This window comes from Emydura macquarii, unplaced genomic scaffold, assembly GCF_026122565.2.
Source record: "Emydura macquarii macquarii isolate MOO-44397 ecotype Brisbane River unplaced genomic scaffold, CSIRO-AGI_Emac_v2 contig_587, whole genome shotgun sequence".
Classification (NCBI taxonomy): domain Eukaryota; kingdom Metazoa; phylum Chordata; order Testudines; family Chelidae; genus Emydura; species Emydura macquarii.
In genome coordinates, this window is record NW_027130724.1 from 8,234,603 (window position 1) to 8,255,026 (window position 20,424).

Consider the following 20,424-nt stretch of genomic DNA (forward strand, 5'->3'; position numbering starts at 1 on the left):
AGTGATGGAAACAGCTATAAGCATGGTTGAGAGCTCTTTTTGGTCAGAATATCATCAAGTTGAATCAATGAGTTTTGTGGGCTGCTATTCTCCAATTTTTAAAAGATCAGTGACTTAATGAATGTGTGGTGTATGGCTACAGTATGCATCTATGCCAAGTCAAGAGTTCCAAACCACTGTGATACAAAGGTAACCCAACCAGTCACCACCCTTCCTCTACAGTTAATTTGCATGCGATAATTTCACTGGGTATATGAGGGAGACTGCACAGATGGCAGATTACTTGGCCTAATTGACACCCACATAATAACACAAGCCTCCCAGCACAAACCCCCTTACATCATAAATCAACACAATCACCTCAAACACACAGAGCCCCTCACCACAGCACATACACCTCATTCACCACCTGCACAAATCCACATAAATCTCCCAACACAACCCCCACAGAATAAACCTCAAACATCACTCTGAAGCCTAGGATATCTGTTGAGTCAGCCTGAAGTGATGGGAACAGCGATGCACATGCTTGAGAGCTCTTTTTGTTTAGAATATCAGCAGGTTCAGTCATCACTGGTATTTCCGGTCTGTTACCATCTAGTTTTTAAAGTTCTCAGCCATTTTTGGCTCTCAATCTCCCCATGATGTTATAAATTATACCCATATGACAGCACAGGCTTTCAGCTACTAAGTTAAAAATATAAACTGCAGGATTTGTATCTTTCATATGGGTGGACTCAATTATTGGTATCATAGTGGCACTTAAAGGCCCCAACTGAAATCAAGATCCTATTGTGCAAGGCATTGTACACACAGAAAGAGTCTCAGTCCCAAAGAGACTACAGTTTCAATAGACAAGACTGACTAAGGGTGGGAGAAGGGGTTAACGATATTTCCTGTTTTACAGGTGGGGAATTGAGGCACAGAGGAATTAAGGTTACACAAAAAATTTGTGGAAGAGCCAGGATTTGAATACAGATCTCCTAAAGCTCAGTCCAGTGCTAAAACCATAAAAGGCCAGACTTCCAATTCACAGGACATTAGAGCTGAAAAAGAATAGTCAGATTATTCATTCCACCTTGCTTTGCCAGGGCAGATTGTCCCTTGTCCTGCACTGTACAGCACTTTGCTCAGTCTAGTTTCAGAAGTGCTAGCTAGCCCACACACATTAAGCAGACTATTCCACAGTCTAACACACCTAGCTAGAGGAGCTTTTCCCTGAAATCAGATAATCTTTCCCCTCTCGTAATTTCAGTCATGTATCTATGCACTATGAATTACACTTGCAAAGTCCACTTCAATGGCTCCACATTTTTCTGATCTGATATTAAGACCAAATTTAGTGGGGTCCTTAATTTGTCTTAAATTATTTATCTTTTTACTAGGAAGAGACAAAGCCACCCTTGCAGCCTGCTGGGAACCCTTCTTCCTCTCCTGAGCACATCCCTTTCTGCCTCAGAAAATTTCAGGGAGAGGGGGTGTTCAGCTCGGCATGATTGTTACCTTCACGGCCCAGATGGACTGATCCAAGGGGTGGAAAAGCTTAAAACAGAAGCCGTCCTTTTTGGAGGGTCTCTCAATCAGCTCGCAGGAATGGAGCAGGATGGTGCCCACCCACTGACCGATCTTTGGTGTTTTATAAATCAGCAGCACTCCTGGTTTCAGAACACACCACAGCTTGGTCCAGCTTTTCAGAGTCCCACGGATCTGGGGGGGGGAAATAAGCAGACAGTTTGGGGGAGTTTTTATTTTTATCCTTAAATAAAATATTTTAATTCAGTAAAACATTTTCAGCATGTGCCTCTCTCAAAGCCAGATTTTGATTCCTTTACTTATGCCATCTAGCACTGTACTCCTTTAATAGTCTCATCAACTTCAGTGGGCGTATTCATGGAGGAAGATATTATTATTCCATGAGTCAGGATATCAAAATCTAGCCCTTACCATTCTGTGAGTTCATAGCCCCCTTTGATTACATACAGACACTTATATTTTAGTGCTGGCCACATGAGAACGATTTGGTGATAATCCTGATGGACATTCCAATTAGGACAGCAAGTATTTAAAATTTTATGTCCAGGCTAAGTGGTCTTAGATGTCACTTTAATGGTTCACTGTGGAAAACCACAATTATTACGTTTAATCAAATATCCCCATTTTGTAAAGTACCTTTTCAGACTGGTTTACTTTTCTGTCAAGCTCAATGCAAGCTCTCTCTCATAAGCAAGACATTAAACCTGATATCAGACATTGCAGATCAACAAATTTGGCTTAGTAATTTTGAGGGTACAGGAGCGTCCCAGTAAAGTAAGAGTTAGCCCTTCTTGCCCATCAACACACATGGACCAAATCTCAATATGCAACCCTTTTGTTGGTGTTGCTGCTGTGATCATACAAAATAAATTGTTTATCATGGAAAGAGTAACAGCTTGCAGTGCTGCACTACTTGTCTCTCTAATATTCTGGGACCAGCACAAGGTGGGCAAGAGAATATCTTTCACTGGACAGTAGTTGCTCCAATAAAAAGATATTACCTCACCCACCTTGTCTCCTTACTTACAGTGACAGGAATGAGTGTGCAGAACAAGATGGCCCTATGATAAATCAGCAAAGCTATACAAACAGCCATTCACACCCCACAATTTCAAAATCAAATATTTGTTCTGTGGTGTGTAAGTTTCAGGGCTCACTGATAAATTGTCAATATCCGTACACCTTTGGACAAGGAGAAATTACATTCATCAACTGGTCCAATAAAGTTTGTTCTGTGTCAAAATCAAAATCAAAAGCTGAACTGCTACAAACTCCAAATGTCAATGGAACATATTGTACCTGCCTGCTTCAGGCAACTGCCATATTCCTTAACTCACTTCCTAAGGAATAGATAACATTTCTTTGCAAGGAGGAAGAAAGGGTGAAGAAAGACCTGCAAGTCTTTCCAAGGTGGCTGCTGAGACCTGCATTCTCATTTCATTCTTCTCACTTTCACTTCTCACATATCAAATGCAATTACAGCATTGGTAGCATATAGGTTCCAAAAATTGGAAGCACCGGCCAAGGTTAAGCAAAGTATTCCCTATTCCCACAACACTGATTTTGCAGCAGATATTCAAGGGTGGGCTTTCCCTCATACCCAAAAAACAGAAAGAGATAACACTGGGTACATGATACTCTCCAAAGGGAGAAGCCTGGGATGGAAGATCAAAAGGGGAAAGGTGCTGAGACTTCCACTAGTCTCTTCATTCTGAGATACCATTTACTCCCACTTCAGCTCCACTGAAAATGTAAAATGGCTTTACAGATAACTGTTAGGAGTTGCAGGAGGAGCCATGTATATTCTTCTTGACCTTCTAGTCTGGGAGATAAATGCAGTTTTCCCCTCCAACTCCCAAGAGGGAAGGAGGCTGGTATTGGAGGAGCCTGGTAACAATGGGAGGCAGCCATTTTGGGAGGGAGGGTAGAGGGAGAACACAGTGGGGAGCTGAGCAGCATCACAGGGACCAGACAAAACAACATACCCCAGCTTTTTGGGAAAGCAACACCCAGGAATCTGGGGCCAGAAAGAAAAAAATAAGTAAAACATATGCAGTAGTGGAGAGGGGACTGCAAGATCAGTTCTGTACTGAACAGAGCTAGCTTCTATGCTCTGGCCAAAAACCAAAATGTTAGGGTAGTCAGGGTGCAAATGAGTGTTCAGTTAAGTCTAGGTTGTGTTACATGAGCCACTACATACAGACAGGCCACAATGGCCAAGGCAGGAAGCGGGAAACAACTTCAATATTCAGGTTGGAAAGAGTCTGATTGCAAGAGTTTCAGCACAACTCAATGAGAGTTAGGAGAAATAAAAACTGCAAACACCTATAGCGGACACCCACCTTGGACCCAAACTCCCTTATACAGGAATATCAAAAAGGCAGAGAACCAGGTAAGATTAGCAAGAAGAGAATTCTGAGTCCAACCCCTTACCATGGGCGGGGAGAGGATCCAACATTTCTGGCCTTGGGGATAAGTGTGCTGCCTCCAAGACATTACACAGTGGAAGGGGCAGATTTGACCAAAATAGGATGTTGACTTGTTTCCCAGGGGATCCTGCCATTTCACTTATAGAAATCAGCAAGGCCTTTCTGTTTGTCCTTCCCTTGAAGTTCTGGCTCCTTCTGTATGAGGACTAGAGTGGAATCCAACATTACTTTTCATTTAGCTACAGGAATTCTTTTCCCTATATTGGGTCAATGCAATTCCTGTCTGCAAGTGAAACACTGGACATTTGATTTTTTTTTTTTTTTTTTTTTTTTTTTTTAAGTGTGTTACAGTTCTGTGCCTGTTTGGGAACCAATGAAAGAACTCTCCTGGATTGAAAGACCTTCCAGAGTGGGTGTGATTACTTTTTAATCTACAACGCAAGATAAAACTAAGTGAAACAAGTACTTGGGAGAGGATCTGAAAAGTCTTTGTTCCAATTCCAATGGGGTTGACTGAGTGAAAGCGAGCAAGTGTTCTCCGCTCACTCAAAGGATGATGCTATTGGTACTAATGCATAAAACCACAAATGCTACAGGATTTTCTCACGCATTTATTTATCCCTACAGCTTCATCAGTGATGTTTTGCATTAAATACCTTCAGCCAGTCTGCCATAATAACCACACTGGGATCCTTTAGAGCGCTGAAGAGTTGTTTGGTGGCTCTTTTCTTCTCCTGTCTATAATTCTTCTTCTGTACCTGTTTCAGAATGGAGAAAATAGCAGCTGTAAACATGTTCTTTTCTGAATATTGTTCTTATGAGAGCAGGAAGATGTATCTGGAAAATCAACGTATTCTGTAGACAGAACACTCATGAAACTTACCAGGCCTCACACGGGTTCCCTGGAAATCAATAAAATTGTGTGTTCTAATGACAAAAGTGTAAAGGGAACATAGATAACAGCCAGGATCTCTAGTGTCTTCATTGCTAGTAAAATTCTACAGAAGTTCTAGTTGATTTAATATATTTTTAATTAAAAACTTTGTGTGACTTTTTAAATTGACACCACTATCTGCTGCATCTCTGCCTATCTAGCAATGAAAGCAGACTAAGGAATCCCTATGAAAGGCTGTGCAGAAGCATATTGGAATTGAGGCATATAATCATATTTTCACCTAGACTAAATCTCCTGGAAAGCCATCCCTCATATACACAAATTGAAACCTTTGAATCACACCAAGTATAAACTTGGCCACTTGCTTTAAATCAACATGCCAGGCACTTCCTTACCCAAAAGCACTAGCTGAACTATTGCTTTGAGATAGTGATGAAAGCTAACTGGATGGCATTATTAGTAACACACAGAGTGCGCTCTAAGACCTAAAATGGATTACAATCCTCCTGTTGGTCTCCAAGGGCTCTGGAGTATATAGACAACTCTTCGGATGTGTTATTTTGTTCTAATTGCAGCATATTAACAACTCCCACATGCAAGAGTGGATGCAGGAACAAACAGTTCTGAACTTGTAGCAACCAGAAAAGAATGAGCAGCTTGATGGGTCATGGGAAAGAACACTCAGAAGTAAGAGGAGAAGTAATTTACAATAGTTTTTGTTTTTTAAGCTACCAATATTTTCTAAAAGGAAATAGCTTGGTGACAACATGACCCAAACAACCCTTATTGTTTTGTACATACCTTCAATGTCTCCTTCTTAGTACATTTGGGTGTGGGAGATACACACTCTTTATCAGACCCATTGCAAAGCTTATATTCAGTCTGAAAAAGAAGGAGGAGGAGGAGGAACGGGTTAATGTTGAGGTGTTTAAGTTAAATGCTTTAATGAAAAGTTAATTACATCTTCCAGGAATCCACCAAAGGCAGACTGTAGATTTCATCAGCACAACATTAGACAGACTCACTCAGGAAGAGCACGTTTGCAGTGTAATCTGTGAACTTCCTTTTACACTTACAGTTACTTAGAAACTTTTGTGGGGGAGAGTTTTCTACACAATTTCCTACTGCAGATTCCTATCTGTAAACAGTCCCATTATTCTCACTCACGTCTTTGAAAACAACTTGTTTCTTTTTGGATCACAAATTTTAGAACATCTGACACCCTGAAGTAAAAAGTCGGCATTTCCTGATGACCATCGATTTTAACCACCACATGTTTTCAATAGTCTTTGTGTTCAGAAGAATTTCAGTCCCCAAGGTGTTTTCTAAGAGGGGACACACACTCTCTTCTCTCCTCCCAACTCTCCTCCCCCCTTCAGGTTCTAATTGCATGCACCTACTCCTCTCCACTCTCTGTTGCATGAACACACTTCTAGCAACTACAGCTCATCACTTACATTGAGAAGCAGCATTAGGGAAGAACTTGACATTTTATTGATTCTTTTCCTGTGATTTAACTAATGGAAACAAGGAGAGTTAGAATAATGTGATCAGCCAACCCTATTAACCATTGGCAAATGGTCTGCAGACTACATTTTGGGAACTGCTGCGGTAGCTGAAACATGAGGGGGTTTGACCCCATCTGACATATTTGAAATTTTAATTTAATTTAATTTCTAACCAGTCACTACTTTCTATAGAGTGTGGAAAATAAGTGCAACAATTGCAGTTTACAATACAGATAAGGACACCGTATAAACTATTGCAGGTTCTTAAATAGTTGCTTCTGGTATTCTTCCACTCAAAAAAAAACCCAAAACAAAAAAACCAACCAATCAAAAAAACACATGACACTTAAATGAAGACTTAGTATGATATTTATATACTAATCTATAAATGTTTCCCTCCCTTATCTCCAACGTAGTCTCTTTCATGTTCTATATTGCCTCCACACATAGGTCATCTTCTGACAAACACAGGATTTACAACAGAGACCCATAATGCAGATAAGACCTCTACTACAAAGTTAGGTGGGCTTAACTACTTCCTTCAGGTCTGTGAAAAATTTCACACCCTGTGTGATGTAGTTAAGCCAATCTACACCCTAGTGTAGGCACTGCTAGGTCAATGGAATAATTGATCTAGCTACTGCCCCTTGGAGGGGAGGACTTACTACAGTGATGGAAGAGGTTCTTCTGTCACTGTCATGGTAGCAAGTAGCTGTAGCATTTCTAGGGGTCCGTAGACATACCCTTACAGAGAGAATTCTACCCTTAGAGTCTTTGTCACATTTCAAAGGCTAATGTTACATATTTGAGAGCTACATTATTACATCTTTTTTATAAGGGAACTTTTCTAAGTACTAAAAGACTTTTTGGAAGAGCATTATCCGGAGTTACAATATTATGTTTTTAATGGCCCCAGAGAATTAGCCTCTTAAAATTGTGAGAAGAATTTTCTATATTTATTTTGCACCAGTCAGCATGGAAAATGCCATGTCCTTGAGATGCGTTTAACTTCCTCCAATGTTTGGCTCATATGGCAAGGGACTAGGTACAAAGAACACTTCGGCCTGGTCTACATGAGAAAATTAGGTCGGCATAACTACATCGCTCAGGGTATGAAAAATCCAAACCCCAGAAGAGTATAGTTAAGCTGACTTAAGTCCCCATATGGACTGTGCTAGGTTGACAGAAGAATTATTCCATGGACATAACTACTGCCTCTCGGGGCGATGGATTACCTAAGTAGACAGGAATATCCTTCCTGTTGGTGAAGGTAGTGTCTACACTGAAGAGCTGCAGCGGTGCCGCTGTTGCGTTTTTAAGTATAGACGAGCTCTTTCTTTACTATCTCTAATGAGTACAGTAACAAGAAGTCACAGCTGTTAATCAAGTTCTGGGAAATCCTCCTCTAACAGGTATTTCTTAATAAAATATCACATTCTTTGTATCCTGTTAACTGAACATTATAGGCTAACCTCACTCCCCGTGCTAGTGCACTGACATCAAATCACTTACACTAGAAATTAAATTTAGTCCAGTAACTGTAGCTGGCTTGTGTGACTTTGCTTGGAGACAAATTCAGCATAGCTATCAATATCCACCACGAATTACTTGACTCTAGCTCTGAACTCTCTAGCACCAGGAATTATTGCCATAGAAGACAGTTATTTTCATGATTCAACCAGGGACAAACACTCATGCCCACATGAACCTGGTCTAGTGACTGTCAGAGGTAAATGGAGTCGGGAGAGGTTTAAAAGGGCTAGCCACTAAAGTATATTCAAATCCAGGATTTTTTAAGAGGCACAAGGTGTCTGTTTATTTCAAGAGCCCTTTCATATCAATGCATGGGGGTGTGTGGGGGGAGAGGGGGCACAGTTTCTGATATTACCATAATTTAAAAAACAAAAACAAAACACTGTGTTTAAAGAGAGAATTGTGTGTTGCTCCAAGTACTAACATGGAACCTTCAGGGGTTTGGTTAATATTCAAAGTTCATACAATTAAATGTGTCCGAAGTTATCATCCAAGGACCAGCCACAACTGACTGTCTTACAGAGATGATTTTAAACTACTGGTCAAGCTTAACAGGACTTGAATCATTGGGGGATACTTTTAAGCAGTCTCAAGACAGTAGGCTACCTGTTGGAGGGAAATTTTTTATTGCAGGTTTTTTAAATGTCCTTGTGTTTTTATAAACTTTCATGGCACATTTTAAGGGTCCATCTTCCCCTCCAACGCTGTTGTGTGTGCCACTGGCTGGATTTGCTTAATGTATATCCTGAATAGTAATATAGAATCATAGGACTGGAAGGGACCTGAGAGGTCTTCTAGTCCAGTCCCCTGCACTCATGGCAGGACTAAGTATTATTAGACCAACCCTGACAGGTGTTTGGACATTTTTAAGAGCAGGTTAGAGAATGACAGATTCCACAACCTCCTTATGCAATTTATTCCAGTGCCTAACTACTCTGACAGTTAGGAAGTTTTTCCTAATGTCCTACCTAGACCACCCTTGCTTCAATTTAAACTCACTGCTTCTTGTCCAATCCTCAGACATTAAAGAGAACAATTTCTCTCTCTCCTCCTCATAATGACCTTTTATGTACTTGAAAACTGTTATGGCCCCCCTCAGTCTTCTCTTCAGACTAAACAAACCCAATTTTTTCAATCTTCCTTCAGAGGTCACATTTTCTAGACGCTCCCTCTTCTCTGGACTTTCTCTAATTTGTCCACATCTTTCTTGATCTGTGGCACCCAGAACTGGACACAATACTCCAGTGGAGGCCTAATCAGTGCAAAGTAGTGGGAAGGGAGTTCACACCAACTTAATGATTGGCAAGAACAAGGGCCTGAGGAGACAGTCCATATAGCCTGACAGTAGTGCTGTGAGAGTGCCAATGCCTGAGATGATGGGGTGTCCAGGATTCCCAGGTTTGTGGATCTTGGGTAGCAGATAGAATAACCCTGGTCGGGACTCAGGAGGTGTGTCTGTGTAGATTTGTTCCTGCGTTTCTTTAGGGAGTTTCTTAAGTAGATGTTGTAGTTTCTTTTGGTATTCCTCAGTGGGATCAGACAGTAGTGGCTTGTAGAATGTGGTGTTGGAGAGCTGTCTGGTAGCCTCCTGTTCGTAATCAGATCTATTCATGATGTATCTGACTTGAAAGTTGCTATACTTCTACAAAAAAACTTCAAAAACTAGACTTAAAAGAGAAACTGCAGAACTGGAACTCATCTGCAAACTTGACACAATTAACCATTCCAAGTCCCTATTTAGACCCAGTTTATCTCATTACAAGAAGTAATTGTCACTGTTCACACATTCTCACCTCCTAATCAATGGTTGTGAATAGGCCTCAACTACTCTAACGGAATGGACTTTGCTTATACCTAACTTCCCCATTGTTGTTCCTTACACATATAACATCTAAGGGTATATATACATATATATTATATACATATATATGTCACACACACACACACACACACACACACACACACACACACACACACACACACACACACACACACACCTCCTCTCTGATTTCTATTCCTTGCATCTGACGAAGTGGGTTACAGCCCACGAAAGCTTATGCCTGCAGAAATTAAATTTGTTAGTAGCACTTTAAAGACAGGATTCTCATTGTTTTTGCTGTATACAGACTAACATGGCTACCCCTCTGGAACTTTTCACAATGATAGGCTAGTGTCTTCTAAAGAGACAGGCAATTACAATGTTTTATATTTATTGTCTTCATATTTATAAGGCCAGGAGCAAGTTTACCCAGCAAAAGCTTTTTGAAAAGCATGCCCAAGCACTTAGGAATGGTGGGAAGGTTGCCCTTCTTGATTCTCTAACCAGATTGGTCGTTTCCTGGACCGACTGATGGCCTTGGCTGGATGATTTCTGACATTCTAACCACTTACATTTAATAAAGCCCCATTCCCTTTGCCTTCAGTATCTGTATTCTCAAGTGTGGGTAAAAACTAGCAGTTATTAGGAAATCCTTAATTTACTGCAGAAAGTTCTTATGTGCTCTTTTGACAAAGCATTAGTGTTGTCACATTAGTGATATACCAATTCAGTGACTGAATGAACCCAATTTTCACAACCTATAAATGCAAAATGTAACCATCTCTGGAGTGGAGGACAGCAGCCAGTTAGCATACAGAAGAATACACTGCACAATCATTTCATGATCATTGACAATCTGCTTAGCATGGTGTACACAAAGAGAGAGTCTCTACTCACAGGCCTTTATAAATCGGATTTAGATGCAGACCTAACAGTTGAGAAACACCTAATACAACAATTCACAAAATTGTGGTCTGTGAAATAGCAGCAGCACATAAAGCGTTGGTTGCTCTCCTCCTGGTTTCCAAATGAGAGAAAGAAACGTGTGAGGGGAGTTGAAGTGAAGAGCAACAGCCACCAATCTGTTTATTTTTTCACGAAGGATAAAATGATCATTACAATAAAACATCCACAAATAACTTTCCAGTATTTTTTCCACATGTAAGCAATTGCTGTAGTTGCCAAAGTAAATAGAAGGGGAGTTGGCCTATGAGACAGTAACACTTCAAAAGTGAGCCACACCATGAAATAGCTTGGGGACCCTTGATCCAATATCAGATGGAGGGTTTCTTTTAAAAACAATAGGGAATAGCTACATCATCCTCAACAGCACTTAGTCTATTTTGTCTTCCAGATACCTTAGCTACTATTTTATACGAAGGCTATTTAAGGACCAGATCCAAATACCACAGGAGTAAATGAAAAACCTTCCATGAGTAAGTGAGCTTTGATCAAGCCCTTTGAAAGGAAGGATTGATGGTCTCATGTTTACCCTGGCCTAGGACTCTAGTCATCTGCATCCCAGTGCCAGCCCCACCATAGCCTTCTTGTGTTACCTAGAGCATGTCACTTAATCAGTGTCTCAGCTTCCTAGTCTAATATACTTCCCTTATTTCATGGTGATGGTAAGGATAAATTCACAAGAGCATGCATGTGAAGGACTTAGATACTACAGTGCTGAGCGCAATGGGAAAGCAGATAAAAATGAAACAAACAGATGAAGTGGATGCAGTATCTCGGGAGATCATAACTGAAAGTTTCAAATGTGTTTCCCAACAGTCCAAAAGCACTACATCACACAACAGTTTAGTTAAACACTTTGCCCCATTACACCAGAGTACTACAGCAATTATCATAAAGGATGGTCACAGACATTGGGGGATCCTTATAGTATCGTTTCATTTTGGGGGAGGCGTTGCACTTTTAGACATAAAAAATTAATGTTTAGTACAAGCCTAAAAAACAACGTCTAGTTGTATTTTAAGTACCATTGAGCAGTTAGCTGCCTTGTGATACTGAATCAGACCAAGTTCTGAATAGAGTTCTCAAGAAAAGAGATGCTTTCTGCTCTGCTCGGCGTAGCTTTGGTTTCCAGGTTGAGTGCTCAAATTACTTGAGCACATCGAGAAAGAAGCAGGCATTGAGGGGCCATTGAAGATGGAGTTGGAAACATGCTTTGTCAAAACCTTATTCAAAATACTTTTAATTTTAGTAACTCCATTGATACCTCTGCCCTCCCTCAGATACAGCAGAGTATGCAAGTATGATCACCATTAACCCCAGGTTACACAGTAGTGCTGTTGTGGTTTAACATGAGCTTTTATTGTTTTTAAATGGAAAATTATTTCCATTCAGCAAAGTGCTCAGGAATATTAATAGCTGAGTGCATTTAGATATTTTACTGGGGCTTCCTTGCTTCCCCCCATATAGGACTTCCTTTCCCCTTGGACACTAGCAGCAAAATCCTAGCCTAGTTGAAGTCAATGGCAAAAATCCTGTAGACTTCAATGGTGTTGCAATTTCACCTTAAGTGTTCACAATCACAGATCATTGCTTGCACAGGGCTTCCAGAGTATCCAAGTGTTTTCTCTACCTCATGAATAGTTATCAGGAATGTCCATATTATCCTCAACACTTATTCCACCCTCTTCTTCTTCCAGTTACCTTAGCAACTATTTTTATATTCATGATTCTTAACATGACTTTCACCACTTCATTGACTCCTCCCTCTCCACTTTCTTTGCATAGCTTCATAAAGTAAGTCTGTGGCTTTTAATTGCTTCTAACAGGCCAGAGAAACATCCTAAACCACTCTGATTGCTTCTGTTTTCCACCCCAATTCAGGCCTCCCATTGTCAGTGCTCTCAGTAACCCATATGCCATCCCTGACTCCTCTCCTCCACCCATCCCTTTTCTTCCCATTTTGAAAATCCCTCCTTACCACTATTCCTGCAATGTCTCCTGCATTCAACGCTAGCAAAATCTTCCTCCATGTCTTCAGCTCCCTTTTATTCTGAATACTAAAATCCCTCCCCAATGGCTTGCCAGAGTCCAAGTAGTCTACACTTTCATATATGCAGAATGAAGCAGTCAGTTTACCTTCCCAGAGGAACCGAGAAGCACTAAACACAGAACTCCTCCCCAAAAATCTCCACGGGTTCCCCATTTATTTTAGGAACCACTTAAAAACAGCCTTGTTTGCTTTCTGAACCCTCCATAGGTTTGCTCCTGCCCACCTCATGGGCACAGTCTCTTCTTTGTCCTTGGTCCCTCTCCTTGTCTAGCACCAGCTTAGCCTCTGCCTTCTAGATCAGTCTCACCAGCTGAGCTAGACACAGCTGGTGAGGAGCCACAGGAGCAATTTAAACACAGACAGATGGACAGGAGGACGTCACCAGAGCATGTTCTACATTTTTGACTGGACATTCTCTGCCTTGTGCTGATTGGCTGTTTGTTCCAGCCCTCTCCCTCACCCCACATCTTTGCCCCCTCCTCTCCACTCCCGTTCCCCATTTCAAATATCATCACTCCCTTCCCTTGGTTTTTCATTTAGCTGATTCCCTTTCAACTCAACCCCATGCCTACAATTTTTTTTTTTTTTTTAATTGTGGCACTAACATGTTGTGTTATACCCCCTTTCCCTTACCCTGCATCTGTCTTGTCCCTTCAGACTGGAGGCCCTTTGCACTAGAAACTTGCTATTATTCTGTGTGTGTTTGTGCAGCATCTAGCACAATGGGAATGGGGCCCCAAGGCACCGCCTAAACACAAATAATTACTATTAATGTACAAAATGGAGCTGTATTGTATTCTTCAAATTAGTTCAACTGAAAAAGCACTCCTGGATGACTGTTAATGTAACAGTTACAATTGCATGTTGCATTAAAATATGTCACACATATTGAATCTGAAGGGGTTAAGTTATTTCCCTCACCTAGACATGGAAATTTCATATGAAGGAGTAATGCGCATGGATGCTGGGAAGGAATAAAACTCATGCTGAGGTTTCTTCCCATGCTTTGTCATGTGTCATTCAGCTTTCAGCCCTTTAGACTTCATGCCAGATTTGTTATCATGTCCAGGTAAGTGGGAGAGACCACCGTGCCACTCATTACAGTGCCTCCTGCAGTGTGAGCTGGCTTCCTAAATTGCTCATGTGACTGGATTGGCTCATTGTCCCCACCTGTGGCAAAATGCTGACTCCAGGATGAAAGATCATCTACTCAAATCTTGATGGAGGAAGCTACATTATATATATAAAATTGTACACACACACACACACACACACACACACACACACACACACAGCCCACCTCTGCATGGAAACTATTGTAATAAAACATCAGCGAGAACCGCACATTGGCAATGTCTGGAATGCCTGGACTCATCTCCTCAAAATTATGCTCAATGAGCACAAAGAACGCTTTGTTCCTGGATCCTTCGTCTACCAGATCTTTCTGCCAACTGAGTCTGGTCCTGATTTCTTGGTTCACTGGATAAATGGCAAATAAAACCCCAACTTTGTAAGTTGCCAGACTTGTGACTGATCTTTTATAGCACTTCTAAGTATAAACGTGCCTTTAATTAACTCAAAAAGGTTAAAGACACGCTGCCACTTGGAACTCAAAAGATTGGTTTAAGACAATACGGGATTTGTAGTGGCTCTGTTAAAGTGAAACTGATATATCAAACTCTATTGGTAACTGTGTTGCAATTAAAATAAAACCAATGGAGGAGATTTCTAGCAACAGTTTTGATTCATCTTTCTGATTAGAAATCAGGGTTGCCAACCATCCGTAAATTTATGGACAGTCAGAAAAAAAAAAAAAAAAAAAAAAAGAAAGTACAATTTTAACACTGTCCATAATCCCATAAATAAATGAAAATGTCCGTGAAATTGGATAGAAATAAAACATTGTATTTTAATATTGACTCTCGTAGTTCAGAATCACATCTTGTATCATAAAACTACACTGACCATGACTTTATCAATTTCTTGTTTTCTATTATTGCACATGCCCACATCTGATTAATTAACTGCAGCCAAAAATTGTGTAATACCTATGTACAGAATATTGCGAGTGAGTACACACTTTTGGGACATTATTGTATTGTTTATGGTATTTTTAGTGTGGTCAGTAAAAAATTTAAGGTGTCAGTAACAAAACTTCAGATCTTCATGTCAGTAAAAACTAAAATGCAAGGTTGGCGAAGAAGTCAACAATGAAATCAATACAAAACCTTGAACTCTAAACATATAAAAAAACCTTCACTCCTACTGAGCTAAGCTTTCTAGCTTTGCCAATAGTCCTTTTAATACATCATATGCCATGTACATGTGACATCTGAACTCACGTATTGTATTAATTTCAGCTGTAATTCTGATACTTATAAGGTGACTTAACAGGAACAAGAAACTAGCACTGAAAAGTGAAAACCCATTTCAAGATTTTATGGTTAGTCCCTTAGAATGAGCAACATTTTAGGTCTTTGTTGCGATCCCTTAATTTGCTTGCATATTTCTGGGCACTAAATAAATAAAGTAACAGTCATCAAAGCAGATGGAAGACAGGAAAGAGATTAACCATTTAGCTAAGGCATATACCACCTTGCTACCTGACATTAAAGCACATTAACAGAGCCGGATGAGGAAAATAACGAGAGATCAGAGTCTCAAGTTTGTTAGGCCCAAGTATGAAAGTTTGCATTAAGAGAAAACTGAAGCTTAGGAGGTGGTTTTGCCAGGCATGGGCATTGGCCTAGAGTTACCAACCCTCCAGGATTGTCCTGAAGCCTCCAGGAATTAAAAATGATTTTTAAATAAAGATTATGTTATGTGATGAAACCTCCAGGAATACCTCCAACCAAAATTGGCAACTTTAATTGCCAGTAAACAGCAAAGTTAAAAGGCCCTAGATGAAGATGGGAAATAAATTAATTCTAATTACTCTAAACATTTTTAAGAGGGAGATGCTATGTGAAAAAGGTGGCATCTCTTATTTTTCCTACTCTTATTGTTTATAACAGAGTAGCGCATAGAGGCCCCAGCTGAGATCAGGGCCCATTGTGCCGAGCATTGTACAAACACACAGTAAGACAATTGCTATTCCTGCCCCAAATAGCTGACTACCTAAAAAGACAAGAAAACGAGTGGGGGAAATGTAGTGCACTGCAACCTCCATTTTACAGATGAGGAACTGTGACAGGGAGCCCAAGTAACCCACTTGAGATCACACAGGACATCTGTAGCAGAGTTGGGAATCACAGACAGGCCTCTCAAATGCCCTAACCACAAGGCCATCTTTCCTCTCCTTCACAGGAGTCAGTGAAAAGGTCAGCATGTTTTGGAAAAGTACATGTGTCAGAGTAACTAAGCTGAAGATGCACAGATTTGTAATAAAGTCAGTTAAACCCGCTAATGCAAAATAAAGCATAAAGTATTCACAGTCTCATGTTCTCCAGCCAATACTAAGGTTCTTTCCTAGGACAGAGTCTAATAGTGCTCCCTCTTCTGCACTGCCAGAATCGAATATGGTGGAATGACTGCTGCAATTTACTCCAGTCTTACACACTCTTAACTCTGAATTCTCTCTGAGAAGTGTTGTGCCAGAGAACTAGGGGACTTAGTGGGTTGGTAACAATGTGTAGCCTTTCATGTCTAAGTTAAAATCATAGGAAGAAAGCAAGTCCAGATCAGCAGTGGTTGAAAAGCATGGCCATCTGACTGCTGATCACAGCCTATGCTAATGAGGTCTCAGGGCAACTCCAGACAGACAGGTGTCCACATCAGGTTTTGCACTAACCGGCTGGCAATCTCAGAGAGGCCAAGGATTGGAGATGGAATCTAACTCCTAGAGAATTCACTTTTGTGACAGCACAGAGGCACAAAGGTGGGGCAGCTGGAGAAGCTTGCTGTGCCACTGTACCCGTTCCACAGACCTGCCTGTAATGAGGTTAGGCTGAACTTTTCAACAGCAGGGAATTTACTTTAAAATAAAAAGGACTTAACAGGCTGCTTCTTGAGCTACCATGCCTCATCTTGGGTGTGCTCTGACATAATCCCATACCGGTATGTACAGTAACAGCCCCTTCTTACACCATGTCGAACACTTCTCTTTTATCCAGAAAGGCAGCTTCACCAATGTGGATGCCAGTCATTAATTAACTAGCAGGCAACTTTAGTACAAAAAGGCTGGTGGGCTGCTGATAAAAGCTATTGTTTGAGACCCAGTTGTCTCAAGACTTGTCGCAAACTGCTTTTTGCTGGAGGTACAAACAGAAGAGGAAACAAAATGATTTTTAACCTAATCACTGAACTTCCCCAGATATCCTGTTAATACATTCAGCCCTTGGGAAGAGCTGAGGAAATTATCTGAATGGCTGATAAGGACTGACACATGCAGGTGTGTCTATTTTATCATGATTGCAATGGTCAGAAAATATCAGCACATCTCACATCTATAAACCTGGTTAATTTCAGCCCTTCTGTCCAATAAGATTGCCCAAGGGATAAATCTGGCTTGTCTGTCTGTCTCTCGACTCCCATCCCACCTCCCCACTATTTGTATTTATCTAGTATAGTCACTTTAAATCCACGGAAATTACAATTTGGGTTCTAAAAGAGTTTTTTCTTCTCTATTAATTGCTGATCCAAATATGACCTAATTAAATAAGCTTTCTTTAACTCACCATAGGTGGAAGCACTATTTTAAACTTAAATACTAAAAAAAGATGCCCATCTCCAGCTCTACGCACTCTGATAATTAAGAGCTACAATTCATTTGACACACATTGTTTTTAAACAAAGCAACACAAACATCTTAGTAATGGACATGGACACAGTGTTGAACTCACACAGAAAAATGACAAAAAGACAAAGACACCATATCACCTGTGGGTGAACACTTTTCACAAAGCAATCAAATTATCTGATCTATCAGTCCTCATCCTCAAAGGAAAACTGCACAATACTTTCAAAAAGGTGAGCCCAGGAGCTTAAATTCGTAACTTTGCTAGACACTATAAATCAAAAACTGAATAGAGACACTCAATTTGTGTTTTATTACAAGAAATCTATAACCCGCTAAAACCACCTCCAGCTGCCTTTCCCCCTCCTACTCCATGTCTGCAGGGACGTTAACAGGCCACTTTACCTTGAATGCTCCCTTGAAACATGTGTTAACTACTTATGCTAAACAATCTGTTCCACCTTGTATTTAGCTGTTTCCCAGACCTGAAGAAGAGCTCTCTGTAAGCTCAAAAGCTTGTCTCTCTCACCAACAGAAGTTGGCCTAATAAAAGATATTATCTCACCCACATTGTCTCTCTTAGTAACAGACAGTCAGTCTACTTACATCATTTAGATAGGAGATGAAACAGAAAACTGTACATCTTTTCAGGTCTAGCATGTTTAGTCACCAACGCTAATTGTTTCCAATACCAGGGATGAGCTGGAGGCGGCCAGATTTGATTTTCGCAAACTCTCAGCGTCTATATTACGGGGGTCCAGATGCACTTCAAAGGAGCTCCCTCTGAATGGGCAAAGGAATCCACCTACATACATCCCAGGCCAGGGTCAAGGCCCTGACTTGACAAAAGCAGAACCAGGCATGGGTCAGATCCAGGTTCCATGCCATCTCAGCCTCCAAAGCTGGGGAAAGGAGCTGGATAAGAGGTTTCAGTTTTGTATCGTCTCCATCTAATTATTATTTGGCGTACGCAATCTGATCAAGCCAAGCCATAGCATTCTTAACAATGTTCAAGGCACGAAGACATTCAGGAAGTTGAATCATTTGCACACCTCAACAGCGTGTTTCATGGTTTGTGGCTGCCCACACTGACATAGTGGACTGTCTCTAAAATGCCACTGGAATTCCACTGTAGCACAAATTCCACCTAATTATTAGGGATAAATGCCCTTAACAGCAGATAGCACAGAATAATCAATCAAAAGTCTGCATGAGGAGCAGCAAAAGCCCATCCAGAGAGGCAGAATTTTTTAGGTTTGGATCCTGATGTTGAATTCCAAATTCAGGAGTGTTCAGATCCAGGTTTTCAGCTTGGCATATTATAGGAGGTGTGGTATTTTGATCTGGGATTTAGGCTATTATTTGTACTGCACCAATGCCCAGAGATTCCATTCTGCTGGACATTGTACAACAACGTATTTAAAAAGTCTCCGCTCCCAACAACAAAGCTTTAGGCTCTCCACCCCAACCAGACACACTGTTTCAGGGGATTTCTCAATTAAATAGCAACCTTACAGTGATCGTTATTAACATCTACATTATAAGAGCCCTCTCACCATCCGGAGCCCCAAACAATCAATCAGTCATGGGCCCTATTGTGCTAGGTGCTGTACAGACATACAGGAAGGCAATGATTCATCTGTAGCCTTCTATGCATGCTCTCTTTCATATCAGACACACGCACATGTAATTATTGTATGTATTGCCAAAGATGCTCTCTTAAGGAGTTTAAAAATGGAATCACTGATTAATAACCCACACGGAGAAGAGATGTAAATGAGACTAAGAACAAGCCCCACTATACCTTATTGATGGAGACTGGTGTCTGTGGAGCCTCATCCTTCAGTACTGATGGGCTGTTTCCTTCCATGTCTTTCCCTGCAATAAAGCAGTACAAGCAAGAAACTGAGAATTTCTGTGGAAAATCATGGCTTCTCAAAGCAATTATCCTAAACACACGACTGCTAACAGAGAGCAGCAGCAATGGTCATAGGTGAGAGCAGACACAATAGGGCAGTAGCACTGTCTTCCTGGAGCTTTAAATAACCTAAGCCATTTGCAAATTAACTTCTGAAAACATGTTACATATTTGCTGTAAGATTTTCAGATACCAAAGGGCACTATTTAAAATGTTTGGGCTTTTCAATTCTTTATTTCAAACTACATCCAAAACACACTATTAAGAGAGAGTTTTAAGGTTGCAAAGTCAAGCACTCAAAGGTTAGGAAATGATCGAATTACAGCTACCTGTGTAATCTTAATTTGGCCCTCTAGGCATATGCATTATGATATGCTCTTTAAATTATATGATCATATATTATGGTCATACATCATTTCCCTCCCATAGGTCTCCTGTCTCATTTTGTGCACAAAATGGATGGTGGCCAATTAATGTGCAGCCATTCAATATTTTACTATATCCTCCTTGTTCAGTGCATGGCCCCATACCTTCATTTATTTCACAGTGTACACTTTTTTCAACAAATATTAACCTTGATTATAACATTTTATAGAAAAAAGAACTGTGTCTAGATGTAATTAAATAATTAAACAAGATTACAGGTTTTCTGGAATCAACTATTAAGATCCCCCGACCAAGAGGTTATTTGATACAATAACCAATATTAACAATAATAGTTATTATTTATGTAGGGCTGTACATTTTCCAAAAAGAAGAGTACATATATTTCATATATGTTGAATATTTTAATATTATACAATGTGTTATTTTATTCAGGACAATACATCATCTACACAAACGCTGTACTTTTTGTAAACTGTAATAATGTCCTTCCACTAAAGGAAAACTTATAACCACTATTGAAAAAACCCATTCTATTAGACTACATTTTTATTTGTGTTGGCACTATTCTTACCCAAGTGCAAAGTAACTTGGTTTTCAAAATTATTAGTGTTTACGGATTCACAATGCATGATATAGTAAACAGACAATAAAACT

General features: G+C 40.3%; 1 protein-coding gene across 1 annotated transcript in view; it reads right to left on the reverse strand.

Annotated features, from left to right (window-relative positions):
* The window catches only part of OSBPL5 (oxysterol binding protein like 5), a 204,165-nt gene that overhangs the window by 57,053 nt on the left and 126,688 nt on the right, over window positions 1-20,424 (reverse strand). Inside the window, exons 3-6 of the mRNA XM_067540632.1 lie at window positions 19,270-19,343; window positions 5,659-5,739; window positions 4,619-4,720; window positions 1,504-1,707 (exon numbers count right to left, since the gene is read on the reverse strand). Coding sequence (XP_067396733.1) covers window positions 1,504-1,707; window positions 4,619-4,720; window positions 5,659-5,739; window positions 19,270-19,343 — 461 coding nt within the window. The remainder of the gene's footprint in view (window positions 1-1,503; window positions 1,708-4,618; window positions 4,721-5,658; window positions 5,740-19,269; window positions 19,344-20,424) is intronic.